This window comes from Procambarus clarkii, chromosome 26 (assembly GCF_040958095.1).
Source record: "Procambarus clarkii isolate CNS0578487 chromosome 26, FALCON_Pclarkii_2.0, whole genome shotgun sequence".
In the NCBI taxonomy this organism is placed as follows: Eukaryota; Metazoa; Arthropoda; class Malacostraca; order Decapoda; family Cambaridae; genus Procambarus; species Procambarus clarkii.
This window is the reverse complement of record NC_091175.1, coordinates 43,537,627-43,554,477: the sequence shown is the minus strand read 5'-3', so window position 1 is coordinate 43,554,477 and position 16,851 is coordinate 43,537,627. Positions and strand designations below refer to the sequence as shown.

The 16,851-nt window shown below is 42.6% G+C and overlaps 1 protein-coding gene across 1 annotated transcript; it reads right to left on the bottom strand.

Moving 5' to 3' along the window:
- Nucleotides 1-15,252: 15,252 nt before the first annotated feature.
- Nucleotides 15,253-15,882, bottom strand: LOC138368963 (zinc finger protein 83-like). Its single transcript, XM_069331690.1, has one exon. It carries the CDS (start codon nucleotides 15,880-15,882, stop codon nucleotides 15,253-15,255), a length of 630 nt encoding a protein of 209 aa, XP_069187791.1.
- Nucleotides 15,883-16,851: the final 969 nt, after the last annotated feature.

Here is a 16,851-nt window from a genome sequence, read left to right as displayed (position 1 = left end):
GAGCCAAAAGTGAAGCGGCAGAACAAGGAGCCCAGAAAGGTGCTGAAAGTGGAAAGGAGGATGATGGGCAGGATGACGTGAGATCCCAGGGATCGAGTAGGAGCAGCAAGAGTAGCCGCAGTAGTAGGAGTAGCCGAAATAGGAGCTTGGAGAGATTCCAGTTAGAGCTCCAGATCCAACAACAGCGTGAGGAGAGACAGTTCCAGCTGGAAAAGATGAAATTAGAACTCCAGATGAAAAATGAAGCCGAGAAGGAAAAAGAGAAAACCAGGCTGGAAGTAGAAAAAGAGAAAACCAGACTGGAAGTAGAAAAAGAGAAAACCAGAGTAAGAGAACTGGAGTTGGAACAGGAGAAAGAAAAAGAGAAAGCAAGACTAGAGGTCGAAAAAGAAAAAGCCCAGGTCGAAAAAGAAAAAGAGAGAACAAAACAAATGCAGATAGAAGCGAATAGAACCTTGGCTGAGCAAAGGATTGAACATGGGTTGCCAGAGAGCACCACCCAGGTATCACACCCACCAGAGGTTAGGGTTAGGGAGAAGGACATTCCCTTGTTTGTGCCCGAAGAGGCAGAGAGCTTCTTCGAGCATTTTGAGAAAGTAGCCAGTATCAAGGAGTGGCCACAGGAGGAATGGGCCCAGCTGGTCCAGTTAAGATTGACCGGTGCAGCCAGGGAGGCATACACCCAATTGTCACTGGAAGAGTGTCAGGATTATGCCACAGTAAAGAGCAGCATATTGCGCTCGTTTCAGTTAACCCCAGAAGCTTATAGGAAGCGCTTCAGAGAGATGATCAAAGTTGGAGCGTGTACTTTTGCTGAGACAGTAAGAGATCTGGAAAGACGATTCCAGAAGTGGATTGAGGCTGCTGGAGTTGGATCTTATGCTGACCTGAAGCAACTGATGGTCATGGAGAAGTTCTTGGAGATGATGCATCCCGAAACAAAGTTCAAGATCCAAGAAGCAGGGATAAAGGAGGTGAAAGATGCCGCAGATAGGGCAGATATGATTACTGAAGCGTACAAGAGCTTGAGGGAGAACAGAGTGAGAAGCGAGGTGAGACGCAGCAATGGCAGATCCAATGGAGTCTGGGGAGGAAGAAGTTTTGGGGGGCAGACAAGCAGACCAGCTAGTTTTAAGCCCCAGGAAGGAAAGTTGCCGAGTCCGCCTGCTGGAGGTAAGCAGGAAAATAAAAGTGTGCAGAGGAGACAAGAGTCCAATGAAGCTCCACAGAGTATGAGTAGTACATCTGGTCCGAGGAACTCCAATACGAGTGGGCAGAGTCAGAGCCACTCGGGGGCGTATAGGAGAGATTTCTCCCAAATGAGATGCTACAAGTGCAACAGATCAGGTCACATGATGCGAGATTGTCGGCAGGGCAAGAGAGTCGTGACCCTGACGACATGTGATCCCCGGAAGAAGTACGTTGATGTACAACAAGACAAACCACAGAAGGTAGATTTGATGAACGAGCGGTATAGGCCGTTCATTAGTAAAGGTTGGGTCGGCATAGAAGGTCAACCCGAGGTGGAGGTTAGTATCCTCAGGGATACTGGAGCCAATCAGAGCTTGATTCTGAGAGGCCTAATAAGAAATGATCGACTGTTAGCTGGCAGTAGGAGGATAAAGGTACATGGGTTGTTGTCTAAGAGTGACATGCCCGTGTGTGCTGTCCAGTTGAAGTCAGATTATTTGTCGGCGGAGGTGATGTTAGGAGTGTGCCCCAACATACCTGTTCCAGGAGTCCAAGTGATCCTGGGGAACGACTTGTGTGGGTCCAAGGTGCTGCCAGAGCTGATAGTAAAAGCTGTGCCGGAGGTGAACCAGAAGGACCGCGGTACAAGTGGAACGCCGGACAAGATAGATCTAGCCAGCATCCTTGAAGATGAGGCAGAGGACAGTCAAGTCATCGTATACCCGGCCTGTGTAGTGACAGAGTCGGACGTAGCCGCCGAGGAAGACATTGGAGATGATATGGCAGTGTCGACTCCACCAAGGGAGGAGGTCAACATGGACATGTCTGAGCTGTTCGACGAAGATCGAGCTCAGAAGAATGAGGAGTCGAGGAGACAGGAAGTGAAAATGACCCTACCTGAAAAGTTCAGCGTGAACCGAGCGGACCTGATTAGGGCTCAGAAAGAGGAGTTTATAGATCTAATCAGGGAGGCAAAAGGGGGAAATTCATGTCCGGAGTCCCCGTGTATTACTACTTGGACGATGATGTACTAATGAGGAAATGGCGACCGGACAAAGCCGGCGCAGATAAGGTATGGTTGGAGAAGCACCAAGTGTTAGTGCCGAAGGAGTTTAGGGCGGCTGTGTTAGAACTAGCCCACTCCGTAGATATGGCAGGGCATTTAGGGGTGAAGAAGACCTTAAATAAGGTGCAGGAGCACTTCTACTGGCCGAACGTGTGGAAGGAGGTAAAGAAATATTGTAGGACATGTTTGGCGTGCCAACGTGCAGGTAAGCCGGCTCCGGCAATACCAAAGGCACCCTTAAAGCCCATACCGGCATTTGGCGAGCCTTTTGAGAGAGTCTTGATAGACTGTGTAGATCCGTTGCCAAGGACCAGAAAAGGCCATGAGTACTTACTGACCATAATGTGCACGGCCACCCGTTTCCCCGAAGCAATCCCCCTGAGAAGAGTGACGTCGAGAGCCGTTCTGGATAGACTACAGAACTACATTGCGTGGGTAGGAATGCCCAAGGTTATCCAGACGGACCAGGGGAGTGTCTTCCAGTCGAAGTTGTTTAGGGAAACTGTGAGAGGATGGAGGGTAGAGCAAGTGCGCTCGTCACCGTATCACCCTCAGTCGCAGGGAGCGTTGGAGCGTTTCCATGGAACGCTGAAGAGCTTGTTGAGGATATACTGCGCTGAGGAAGGGAGTAGTTGGGACGAGGCATTACCATCCGTGTTGTTCGCCATCAGGGATGCGGTAGTAGAATCACTCGGATTCACCCCATTTCAACTGGTGTACGGACACTCCGTGAGGAGCCCAGTGGGCGCGCTGAAGGAGCAGCTCACCGTGGATAGGCCTAAGGTGGACGTGGGACAATATGTGAAAACTTTTAGAGAGCGACTCTCTAGGGCCAGAGATTTGGCCAAGGAAAATTTGAGGACATCCCAGGCAGAGATGGTAAGGTACCACGACAGGAAGGCGAAGGGCAGGAAATTTCAAGAAGGAGATCAGGTGTTAGTCCTGCTACCGGTAAAAGGAAGTATATAAGAGTCGAGATTTTGTGGACCATATACCATCCAGAAGGCATTAGGGGAGGTGAATTATGTAATCCACATGCCAGATCGTCCGAGGAAGTCACAGGTTTGCCACGTGAACATGATGAAGAGGTACTATGACAGAGATAAGCCTCTAGGCGATGAAGAACAGATGGAAACCCCATTGCAGGCGACTGTGCTTTGTGTAGGAGACGGCAAAGGGATAGAAGAGGAGAACTGTAAGTTAGAGAGGGCCGATGGCGCGAAGATATCAAATACAGAAAGCCTGGCCAAGATAGGTGAGCGTCTGGGTCATTTGGAGGATGACCAACGCCAGGAGCTAGTGGAGATCCTACGGAGGAATAAGTCGTTATTCACGGACGTGCCTAGAAGACACCGCGGAACGGTGCATGAAGTGAATGTAGGGAGTGCTGAGCCCATCAAGCAGCACCCTTATAGAGTTAACCCGGAGAAAGCGGCGGCAATGAGAGCAGAAGTGAAGTATCTGCTAGATAACGACTTGGCAGAGGTTAGCGACAGTGACTGGAGTTCGCCGTGCCTCCTCGTGAAGAAGAGTGACGGCACGTACCGGTTCTGCACCGATTATAGGAAGGTGAATGCAGTCACGGTCGCTGACTCGTTTCCGATACCGCGCATTGACGATTGCATAGATCGGATTGGGAGTGCACGGTATGTCTCGAAGATAGACCTGCTGAAGGGATACTACCAGATTCCCCTGTCCGAGGAGGCCAAGAGGATCTCAGCGTTCGTGACACCCGACGGCTTGTACCAATATAAAGTGGTGCCGTTCGGAATGAAGAATAGTGGTAGTTGTTTTCAACGAGTAATGAATCAGGTATTACAAGGCGCGACTGGATGTGCAGTGTACATCAATGATATTGTGGTGTTCGCTGATTCCTGGAAGGATCACGTGGATCGACTTTTAGATTTGTTCGATCGGTTGGAGAAGGCCAACATGACGATCAACTTGGCAAAAAGCGAGTTCGGGAGAGCCCGCCTGGAGTACCTTGGATATATAGTAGGGCAAGGCGAGGTTGCTCCGGTAAGAACAAAGGTGGAGGCCATTGACAACTTCCCGGTGCCCAGGAGTAAGAAAGAATTGTTGAGATACCTCGGTATGATTGGGTATTACCGGAAGTTCTGTGAAAATTTCTCCACCATAGCTGCTCCTATGACGAGTTTGCTATCAAAGAGCAAGAAGTGGGAGTGGAATGAAACAGCACAAGAAGCGTTTGAGAAGACCAAAAGACTGTTGACTGAGGCACCTGTACTAGTGTCGCCAGATTTTGAAGCGCCGTTTACGCTATTTGTAGATGCCAGTGATATAGGGGCCGGAGCTGTACTGACGCAGCAGAATGATGGAATTTACCGCCCCGTGTCCTTCTTCTCGAAGAAGTTCGTTAAGCACCAGAGGTCGTACAGTACAGTCGAGAAAGAGACTTTGGCCCTGGTGATGGCATTGAAACATTTTGAAGTGTATGTGAGTGGGGGAGGACACCCAGTAACGGTGTATACAGACCATAATCCCCTAGTTTTCCTGAAGAAAATGAAGCATGGAAACCAGAGATTAACCAGATGGTTTTTATCGCTCCAAGAGTATGACCTGGTGATAACGCACATAAGAGGGCGAGACAATGTAGTGGCTGATGCGTTATCTCGAGCCTAGCCACTAGAATAACTCTCAAAAATAAGGGGAGGGGAGTGTTATGATCTCAGCCTACAGGAGAAACGAGTCTCCCTCCTTGAGAGTTATTCATCAAGCCTGACCTGATTAGAAGGTCTAGCGAATATTGAGGTGATAACGCATATGTAAAATAGTTGCTTGGATATGTGTAACAGTTTGAGATTATGGGCAATGAAGAAGAAAACAGATAAATGACTGGCTAGGAGATGTGGACATTTTGCTGGAGGCGTGAGGCTCGCTTCCGGAGGACCTTGACCTCACTTGAGTGCCAGACATCGCAGGGGGAAGCTGCGCTCCGTGAGCTCCCGCCAGAAGGGAACCCCTAGTGATATATCTCGAAGAGAAGAGAAGTGTGTAGACGTGCCAGCTGTGGAACCGAGCTGGGAACGTTGTGGTATCAAGTCCTGGTCGACGAGCAGAGTTTAATAAGCTCCTCAGAGGCATTTTCGTGGGCTGTGTGGAGTGCCCTGACCAGACGCCGTCAGAGGGAAAGCGCCCTCGATCAGTTAATCTGTGGTAAGCACGATATACGCCAGTTCATTGTGATTGCTTGTAGTTGGTCGTGTGCCCAGCGACAGTAGCAATGTTTATTTATAAGTTAGACATGTTTTAATAAGGCAGAAAGCCTGAAATAGGAGAGTGAAGAGGGAGGAGCATGGAGCGACGTCCATCCCCTCTGAGCTCTGACCGACGACTGAGGGAGCCTGGCTCCTGACGGAGGAAGACCCTCCCAGTGAGTGAGGACCGCCGCCAGGCGAGGTGGAGTATGGACCCGCCCAAAACGGGGGAGTCCACTCTCACTGTATGTAGAGAACAGATAGAGGTTTGAGGCAAACATATTGTGTGAATATTTTTTGTTTATGTGTTAAAGGGGAACATTTTATTGGAGTGTCGATGGGTTGCAGGTTTGTTCTTTGGGGAAGAAGTGGCTGAGAACTTCGAAGCCAGCCTAGATGAAGTAATTGATGAGACTCCAAGGTAGTGAAGCAGAGGACCTCGAGCTGTGAGGAGAAGCAGTGAAGAGGAGTGTCACGTGCTTCTGTAGAGGTGGTGTAGCAGCCAAGAGAGCTGTGGAGGAACCTAGCAGAAGGGTGAAGCACCGTAGTTACTCAAGGAAACTTCATGATAGCAGCCTGGAGGAGCTGCAGAGGATCCTGGTAGTGAAGCCCGGAAGAACCTAAGGATATTAGGGTAGTGAACTTCCAGAGGTGGAAGGGAAGTTCTGGTGGATTACTTGTAGGGAGTTGATAGTGTTTGGTTGTCAGTAGCGTGCAAGACGCAGTGAGAGGTGAGTGATTGTTGGTATTCTTATGTCAAGGAGTTTTTTTACACTGAAGTTTAGAGTTACAGTCGTAGGCTGGATTACCTACAGATGTATGCGTTCCAGGACTGACAGTGATCGATTGATCATTGTTGTGTATCAATGAACATTTGTACTGATATATGTTATTGCATTCAAATGCTGATTTTCTATATATGTATTATCTTGCTGGTGGTGCAACAGTGTATGTAGACTTGATCAACTTGAGGAGGTTGATAGTATCAGGTGGTGAACCAGGAGATAGGATACCACTTGATAAGCTGAAAATAGAGTTCTGATGGTGTTGGAGTGCAACCTGATTGTGATATTATAGAGTATAGGATTCATTATTATTATATGTGTGTATGTATCGTGTATGTGCTTTGTCCAGTAAATGTATCCCAATTTGCTGGTGTTTGCCCTTGTCCTAGTGAGGCTTCCCAGGAGGTAGTAAAGAAGGAGAGAGAAAGAGAGAAAGAACCAAGAACTACTGCTGTGGTCAGGGTAGAAGGTAATACTGATAAGTCAAAAGGGGATTGAGGAGATTATATCTCATAAGGAGAGAGTGGGGAGTCATAGCGGCTCGAGTGGGTGTGTGCACGTGACAACGAGGCTAAGTGTTGGAGCCGCATCCCCTAAACGTGTGACGTTGAGCCCCTCTCCAAGAGCCAGAAGTGCCAAGGGTGATCTCCTAGTGAAGTGTAAGCACTCTACCGAGTTGTGGGTTGGGTTGTCCGTAGAGAAGGATCAACGACGACAACACCAACCAACCCACAGACTATAATAATATATTACACTAACAGTAGAAGTCTAAGAAATAAAACTAATGAATTAAATGCTCTTGTCTGCACAGAAAAAATAGATATTATTGCACTTACCGAAACGTGGATGAACGTAGAAAATAGAGAACTATTAGCTGAATATCAGATAAATGGATTTAAACTATTTCACACAGATAGATATATTAGACGAGGAGGGGGAGTAGCCATATATGTTAGGGACAATTTGAAATGTAGTCTCAAAGAGGGAATCAAAACTGAGCCACACACAGAAACTATTTGGATAGAATTAAACGAAAAAGCAAATAATATTATAATAGGAGTTATATATAGGCCACCAAATTTTGACAGAATGAAAGCAAAGCATCTATGGAATGAAATATCTAGAGCATCTAGATCTAACAGTATTTATGTCATAGGTGACTTTAATTTTAGTGGAATAAACTGGGTGAACAAAACAGGGAATAGTGAAGCAGAAGATTTTCTAGAATTAATTGACGATTGCTTTCTTACGCAACACATTAAGGAACCAACGCGGGAAAATAATATTTTAGATTTAGTGTTAACTAACAGGGAAACACAAATTAATGACATCGAAATAGGGAGTGAGCTAGGGAACAGAGATCACAAAGTAATCAGAATTAGCATAGAATGGAATAGACCTGTAGGAGAAAATTCTGTTAAAGTGACAGATTTCCGAAAAGCTGATTTTAATAGCCTAAGAAATTTTTTGGGTCAAATAGATGGGAAACTCTTGGGTATGGGGTGGGGGCCGGTCTTGGAGCGAGACATGAACCCAGCGATAGGTGACGTAAAAGGTGATTTCGATGTGGATTTAATTTATAACTTATTTAAGAATATTCTAAACAAAGCACAGGAACGTAGTATACCATACAAATTGAATAGGTCGAATACTAATGACCCAAAGTGGATAACAAATAATTTAAAGAACCTTATAGGTAAAAAGAAAGCTTGGTACAAAAGGATTAAGAATGGGGAAGTCAGGTTAGAACAGGAATTCATACAACTGGTTACAAATGTTAGGAAAGAGATTAGGAAAGCAAAAAGAAACTATGAAGTTCGCATAGCAGAGCAAGCAAAGTCAAATCCTAAAGGGTTTTTTCAGTTATATCGAACTAAGACTAGGGAAAGGATAGGTCCATTAAAATCTGGGACAGGTCAAATAACGAATAATGACAAGGAGATGAGTAGTATTTTTAACAAATATTTTATATTTGTATTTACTAAAGAACTTAACAGTATGCCTTCAGCCGAACAAGTCTATGTGGGTGGGGATGAGGACAGGTTGACTAGTTTAGCAGTTACCAGGGAGGATGTAATTAAACAATTAGAAAAACTAAAACCAAACAAATCCCCAGGGCCGGATGAAGTGTTTGCCAGGGTGCTTAAAGAATGCAAAGAGGAGCTTTCCGAGCCACTGTCTACCATATTTAATAAATCAATAGAATCAGGCAGAGTGCCAGAGTCATGGAAGGTAGCTAATGTGGTACCAATTTTTAAGAAAGGAGCTAGATCACCTGCGTCACACTATCGGCCAATTAACCTAACGTCTATTGTGGGAAAGTTACTTGAATCAATAATTGCAAATACAATTCGTCTTCATCTTGAAAAACATAAATTAATAATTGAGTCGCAACATGGTTTTATAAATGGCCGTTCATGTTTAACAAATTTGTTATCTTTTTATTCCAGCATAGTTGAGGCAGTTGATAGTGGTAAGGATTGCGATGTTGTGTACCTTGACTTTAGCAAAGCTTTTGATACAGTGTCACATGAAAGACTAATTAAAAAAAATAGAAGCTCATGGTATTGGGGCTGCTATATTAACTTGGATTAGGGCATGGCTATTCCAAAGGAAACAGAGAGTTAGTATAAATGGGGTTAAGTCACAGTGGGATAATGTTGTTAGTGGAGTACCTCAGGGCTACCTGGGACCTCTGTTGTTTATAATATATATAAATGATTTAGATTCAGGTTTGAGTAGCAACATTTGCAAATTTGCCGATGATACGAAAATCGGTTGGGAAATTAATTCGGAGGAGGACTCACTATCACTTCAAGTTGATCTAGATAGGGTTTTGAAATGGTCAAATGATTGACAAATGCAGTTTAATGCTGATAAATGTTAAGTTCTGAGGCTAGGAAATGATGATAGAGTTACAAGATACGAGCTAGATGGTGTTGAGATTGCGAAGTCGGATTGCGAAAGGGATCTGGGAGTTATGATTAGTAAGAATTTAAAACAAAAGGATCAATGCATGAATGTTCGTAATAAGGCGAATAGGACACTGGGATTTATTAATCGAAGCGTTAGTAACAAGACACCTGGTGTGGTTCTTAAGCTATATCTTGCTCTGGTTAGGCCCCATTTAGATTATGCAGTTCAGTTTTGGTCGATGTACTATAGAATGGATATAAATTCACATGAACGTGTCCAGCGTAGGAGGACTAAGTTAATTCCCCAAATTAGAAATCTTTCATATGAAGAAAGATTAACAAAGCTTAAGTTGCATTCACTGGAAAGGCGAAGAGTTAGGGGTGACACGATAGAGGTTTACAAGTGGATGAATGGACATAACAAAGGGGATATTATTAGGGTATTAAAAGTATCAACACAAGACAGAACAGGAAACAATGGGTATAAATTGGATAAGTTTAGATTTAGGAAAGACTTGGGTAAATACTGGTTCAGTAACAGGGTTGTTGATTTGTGAAACCAGTTACCGCGTAACGTGGTGGAGGTGGGGTACCTCGATTGTTTCAAGCTTGGATTGGACATGTATATGAGTGAGATTGGGTGGTTATAAATAGGAGCTGCCTCGTATGGGCCAATAGGCCTTCTGCAGTTACCTTTGTTCTTATGTTCTTAAAAAGATAGCAAATTTGTTAAACATGAACGGCCATTTGTAAAACCATGTTGCGACTCATTTATTAATTTGTGTTTATCAAGATGAAGACGAATTTTATTTGCAATTATCGATTCAAGTAACTTTCCCACACTAGACGCTAGGCTAATTGGTCGATAGTTAGACGCAAGTGGTCTCCTTTCTTAAAAATTGGTATCACATTAGCAACTTTCCATAACTCTGGCACTTTGCCTAACTCTATTGATTTATTAAATATGGTAGACAATGGCTCGGAAAGCTCCTCTTTGCATTCTTTAAGCACCCTGGCAAACACTTCATCCGGCCCTGGGAATTTGTTTGGTTTGAGTTTAACTATTTGTTTAATTACATCCTCCCTGGCAACTGCTAAACTAGTCAACCTGTCCTCGTCCCCACCCACATAGACCTGTTCGGCTGAAGGCATATTGTTAAGTTCCTCTTTAGTAAATACAGATATAAAATATTTTTTAAAAATACTACTCATCTCTTCATCATTATCTGTTATTTGATCTGTCTCAGTTTTTAATGGACCTATCCTTTCCCTAATCTATGTCTGGTATAACTGGAAAAATCCTTTAGGATTTGTCTTTGCTAGCTCTGCTATGCGAACTTCATAGTTTCTTTTTGCTTTCCTTATCTCTTTTTTAGTATTTCTAACCAGTTGTATGAATTCCTGTTCTAAACTGACTTCCCCAATCCTAATCCTTTTGTACCACGCTATCTTTTTACCTATAAGGTTTTTCAGATCCTTTGTTATCCACTTTGGATCATTAGTATTCGATCTTGTTACGGCCCTATTGGGTCGCAACTGGGGTTCTTCTCTGATGTTATTGGAGTTTGGGTATCCGGCCCCAAGTTAGTAGTGGCTTTCAAGGGGTGTGTTCCGTAACGCAAGTGAAATTAAAGGGGAAGGGATACAAATACACTAATTTAAATATATATATTAACCACCACCATAAATATCTCACAGTCACTCGCTGGGGCTGTAACTACACTTATATACAATAACTTGTCTTCCTCCGAAGACACAGGATGCTCTACGGTGCTCAAGATGAGTAGCCCTGGTTCTCTTCTCGTGGCCTCATGATGAATCCTTTGATTCTCTAGGATTTATCTACCCTGGCCACAGGCCAGCCCAATCACAGTCCCACTGGGTGCACCGTCGTGGAGGCCTTCAACCACAAATCCTGCCTGTAGCTGGCAGGATCCAATCAGCTCCGCCGCGTAGGCCACTCCACGACTTCAGGCTTCTGTGCTGGCTAGGGTTCGAATCTCCTGGTGGGAAAGTGTTCTAAGGTTGCATAATCTCTCTTGCATGTTTAGGCAAGATGTGCATTTATAATATATATAAATGATTTAGATTCAGGTTTGAGTAGCAACATTTGCAAATTTGCCGATGATACAAAAATCGGTAGGGATATTTATTCGGACGAGGACTCACTATCTCTTCAAGTTGATCTAAATAGGGTTTTGAAATGGTCAAAGGATTGGCAGATGCAGTTTAATGCTGATAAATGTAAAGTTCTGAGGTTAGGTAATGATGATAGAGTTACAAGATACGATCTAGATGGTGTTGAGATTGCGAAAGGGATCTGGGAGTTTTGATTAGTAAGAATTTAAAACAAAAGGATCAATGCATAAATGTTCGTAATAAGGCAAATAGGACACTGGGGTTTATTAATCGAAGCGTTAGTAACAAGACACCTGGTGTGGTTCTTCAGCTATATCTAGCTCTGGTTAGGCCCCATTTAGATTATGCAGTTAAGTTTTGGTCGCTGTACTATAGAATGGATATAAATTCACTTGAACGTGTCCAGCGTAGGATGACTAAGTTAATTCCCCAAATTAGAAATCTTTCATATGAAGAAAGATTAACAAAGCTTAAGTTGCATTCACTGGAAAGGCGAAGAGTTAGGGGTGACATGATAGAGGTTTACAAGTGGATGAATGGACATAACAAAGGGGATATTATTAGGGTATTAAAAGTATCAACACAAGACAGAACAGGAAACAATGGGTATAAATTGGATAAGTTTAGATTTAGGAAAGACTTGGGTAAATACTGGTTCAGTAACAGGGTTGTTGATTTGTGAAACCAGTTGCCGCGTAACGTGGTGGAGGTGGGGTACCTCGATTGTTTCAAGCATGGGTTGGACATGTATATGAGTGAGATTGGGTGGTTATAAATAGGAGCTGCCTCGTATGGGCCAATAGGCCTTCTGCAGTTACCTTTGTTCTTATGTTCTTAAAAAGATAGCAAATTTGTTAAACATGAACGGCCATTTGTAAAACCATATTGCGACTCATTTATTAATTTGTGTTTTTCAAGATGAAGACGAATTTTATTTGCAATTATCGATTCAAGTAACTTTCCCACGCTAGACGCTAGGCTAATTGGTCGATAGTTAGACGCAAGTGATCTCCTTTCTTAAAAATTGGTATCACATTAGCAACTTTCCATAACTCTAGCACTTTGCCTAACTCTATTGATTTATTAAATATGGTTGACAGTGGCTCGGAAAGCTCCTCTTTGCATTCTTTAAGCACCCTGGCAAACACTTCATCCGGCCCTGGGGATTTGTTTGGTTTGAGTTTAACTATTTCTTTAATTACATCCTCCCTGGCAAATGCTAAACTAGTCAACCTGTCCTCGTCCCCACCCACATGGACTTGTTCGGCTGAAGGCATAGTTCCTCTTTAGTTAATACAGATATAAAATATTTTTTAAAATTACTAAAATTACATCTCTTCATCATTATATGTTATTTGATCTGTGTCAGTTTTTAATGGACCTATCCTTTCCCTAATCTATGTCCGGTATACCTGGAAAAATCCTTTAGGATTTGTCTATGCTTGCTCTGCTATGCGAACTTCATAGTTTCTTTTTGCTTTCCTTATCTCTCTTTTAGTATTTCTAACCAGTTGTATGAATTCCTGTTCTAAACTGACTTCCCCATTCCTAATCCTTTTGTACCACATTATCTTTTTACCTATAAGGTTCTTCAGATCCTTTGTTATCCATTTTTATCCTTTGTTATCCACTGTTATCTGATGTTATTGGAGTTTGGGTATCCGGCCCTAAGTTAGTAGTGGCTTTCAAGGGGTGTGTTCCGTAACGCAAGTGAAATTAAAGGGGAAGGGATACAAATACACTAATTTAAATATATATATTAACCACCACCATAAATATCTCACAGTCACTCGCTGGGGCTGTAACTACACTTATATACAATAACTTGTCTTCCTCCGAAGACACAGGATGCTCTGAGTAGCTTCCAGGGCTACTCATCCAAGATGAGTAGCCCTGGTTCTCTTCTCGTGGCCTCATGATGAATCCTTTGATTCTCTAGGATTTATCTATCCTGGCAACAGGCCAGCCCAATCACAGTCCCACTGGATGCACCGTCGTGGAGGCCTTCAACCACAAATCCTGCCTGTAGCTGGCATGATCCAATCAGCTCCGCCGCGTAGCAACGGAGCTGATTGACAGCTCCGTTGATTGATCAATGGAGCAACGTAGACAGCAACGCCACTCCATAGATGGCGTTGCTGTCTAAGCGTCACCTCACCAGAGGTCAGCATTTGATTAAGACGGGAAACCAGCCCCTGTGGCCGGTATATCCCGCCCTCGCTAGATGGCGTCGTCCATTTGGAGGGGGTTTCGGGAGCTGACCCACAGATGGCGTTGTCGTCACTGCTCCGTGCTCGGATGCTGGACTCGGGTCAGTAACAGATCTATTCAATTTATATGGTATACTACGTTCCTGGGCTTTGCTTAGAATATTTTTAAATAGGTTATATTTTGAATCCACATCGAAAAACCCTTTTACGTCACCTATCGCTGGGTTCACGTCTAGCTCCAAGACCGGCCCACACCCCATACCCAAGACTTTCCAATCTATTTCACCCAATAAATTTCTTAGGTTATTGAAATTAGCTTTTCGAAAATCAGGTACTTTAACATAATTTTCTCCTACAGATCTATTCCATTCTATGCTAAATCTGATTTCTTTATGATCACTGTTCCCTAGCTCACTCCCTATTTCGATGTCCTTAATTTGAGTTTCCCTGTTAGTTAACACTAAATCTAAAATATTATTTTCCCGCGTTGGTTACTTTACGTGTTGCGTAAGAAAGCAATCGTCAATTAATTCTAGAAAATCTTCTGCTTTGACTCACATTGTTCAAGTAATATATGACTAATTGAATTTTTATTTTGAGGCAATTCTCTTTCCAGGTTCATTTGCCAATTTGTTTTCCTCATAAACTCATATATTTATTACCTATGAAATTATGGAATTGATATCTCCATATCAATTCCCTATCACTATCTAGTAACTATTTAAACCTAAACAACCCTATGACAACAGGTTCCAATGTGCTCGCAACAGCAACCCCAGCCCTAGATAGATGCACACATGTCTTTCCTTCCATAGATGTTTCCTGTTATCCATTTGATTTGCAATATTTGTCCAGTCGGCAAGTGCCTTCGACAATCATTCATTTTTAACTCGATCTCTTGGAAGAATGCCACTTATGATAAGGATTCCTTTGCTTCTAACTAATTCTGTAGCTGTCTTAAACCTCTGTATCAATGTCTTACTCCTAACTCGTCAAACATTATTTCCACCGGCACTGATACAGTGTCTTACTCCTAACTCGTCAAACATTATTTCCACCGGCACTGATACAGTGTCTTACTCCTAACTCGTCAAACATCATTTCCACCGGCACTGATACAGATAATGGGTTTGTTCCCATTTCCAGTCATAATATCATTCATGTAATATTATGAATTGGTGTAATATCACCAATTCAAGCTCCTGGATAGCAAACACTTAACTTGTTCCTCCTATCTCTGGCACAAAAGTTCTATCCAAATAGTTCACTTGAAGTTTCATGTGATCTTATTAGTTTTCTCTTTATTTTGTTACAGTATTTTTTGGCAGTTAAAAGGTAAGTCATCATAAAATCCATTTTGAGTGCTTAATTTTGAGGATTAAATTTCCTTAGCAATATTTAACCTAAATTAAGGTTAAATTTAAGGACCTATATTTTAAGTCTTAAATTTAACCTGTTTTCATAGATTTATCTACCATCCATTCACCCACTTGAAAACCTAGAACATAAGAACAAAGGTAACTGCAGAAGGCCTGTTGGCCCATACGAGGCAGCTCCTATTTATAACCACCCAATCCCACTCATAGATTTGTCATAGAAACAATACCACCAAGAGTAGGAAGAAAAAAGAAGCTTTGATAGTGGGATAAAAATTTTATTACTTACACCAATAAAATACATATTATGTTCTAGTAATTATAAACATTGTGCAATAAAATAAAATCTATTTCACTCGAAATTATGAGAATTTCTTATCATAAACTGACCAAACTTGTTTGCATAATCCTGTGTGTTTTCATAGCTCCAAGTTGAATGAATCTTTTTCTCAGTCTGACATTTTTCTCTAGTATGCACTCTTCGGTGGCTCTTCAAATGTCCGTTTCGAAAGAATTTTTTACAACACTCTAGACACTCGTAAGGTTTCTCACCAGAATGCTCTATTATGTGCCTAACTATATGGCTACGATACCTGAAACTTTTTCCACACTCATCACACTTGAAAGGTTTTTCTCCAGTATGCATTAACATGTGATCATTTAGACTGCTACGACTACTCAAATTTTTCCCACACACATTACACCTATGAGGCTTTTCACCCGTGTGCACCATCATGTGTTTCTTCATAGTTCCAAGTGCACCGATTTTTTTCCCACACTCTGGACACTCGGGTTTATCTCTCGTATGCAAAATTCTGTGTTTCTTCAAAAGGTCATATCGAGAGAATCTTTTCCCACACTCTGAACACTCGTGGGATTTCTCACCAGAGTGTACTAACAAGTGCCTAATTATATTTCGACGGGTACTGAAATTCTTTCCACAAACATCACAGCTGAAGGGCTTTTCACCTTTGTGCATCATTTTGTGTTTCTTTAAATTTTTTATTCGGCTGAACGTTTCTCCGCACTCAAAACACTCAAATACTACCCAAATTTGCCATCTTGAGTTTTTTCAGAGTTCCAGTTTGGCAGAAACTTTCACCATATTCGAGACAAGAGCGATGTTTAAGATCAGTATGCACCATTTTGTGGTTCTTCATATTTCCAAGACGACTAAATGTTTTGACACTCGTAGAGTTTATCACTCATATTAAGAAGATAATGAGGTATTGATTGATTCTGCTTGGGTCGAAACCCTTCCAGAGGTAAAGGCTAAGAGAAGGGATGATATTCTCTTATTGCTTGTTTAAAGCCGATTGAGGGGTGATAATGTTGTTCACGTATTTATGTGGAGTCGCCAGATAGTAGGTGACATGTTAGCTGACTGTTGTTGTTGTTGTTTTTCCATTTGTTGCTCTATTACTTCCTTGAGCCATTTGCGGGTCACATGCTGATTTTTTAACTGGTAATAAGAACATAAGAACAAAGGTAACTGCAGAAGGCCTATTGGCCAATACGAGGCAGCTCCTATCTATAACCACCCAATCCCACTCATATACTTGTCCAACCCGCGCTTGAAACAATCGAGGGACCCCACCTCCACCACGTTATGCGGCAATCGGTTCCACAAATCAACAACCCTGTTACTGAACCAGTATTTACCCAAGTCTTTCCTCAATCTAAACTTATCCAATTTATACCCATTGTTTCGTGTTCTGTCTTGTGTTGATATTTATAATACCCTATTAATATCACCTCTGTTATGTCCATTCATCCACTTGTAAACCTCTATCATGTCACCCCTAACTCTTCGCCTCTCCAGTGAATGCAACTTAAGCTTTGTTAATCTTTCTTCATATGAAAGATTTCTAATTTGGGGAATTAACTTAGTCATCCTACGCTGGACACGTTCAAGTGAATTTATATCCATTCTATAATATAGCGACCAAAA

Bases quoted from the DNA above. Each gene is read 5' to 3' on its own strand.
- LOC138368963 (XM_069331690.1), bottom strand. From the start codon at position 15,882: ATGATGCACAAAGGTGAAAAGCCCTTCAGCTGTGATGTTTGTGGAAAG.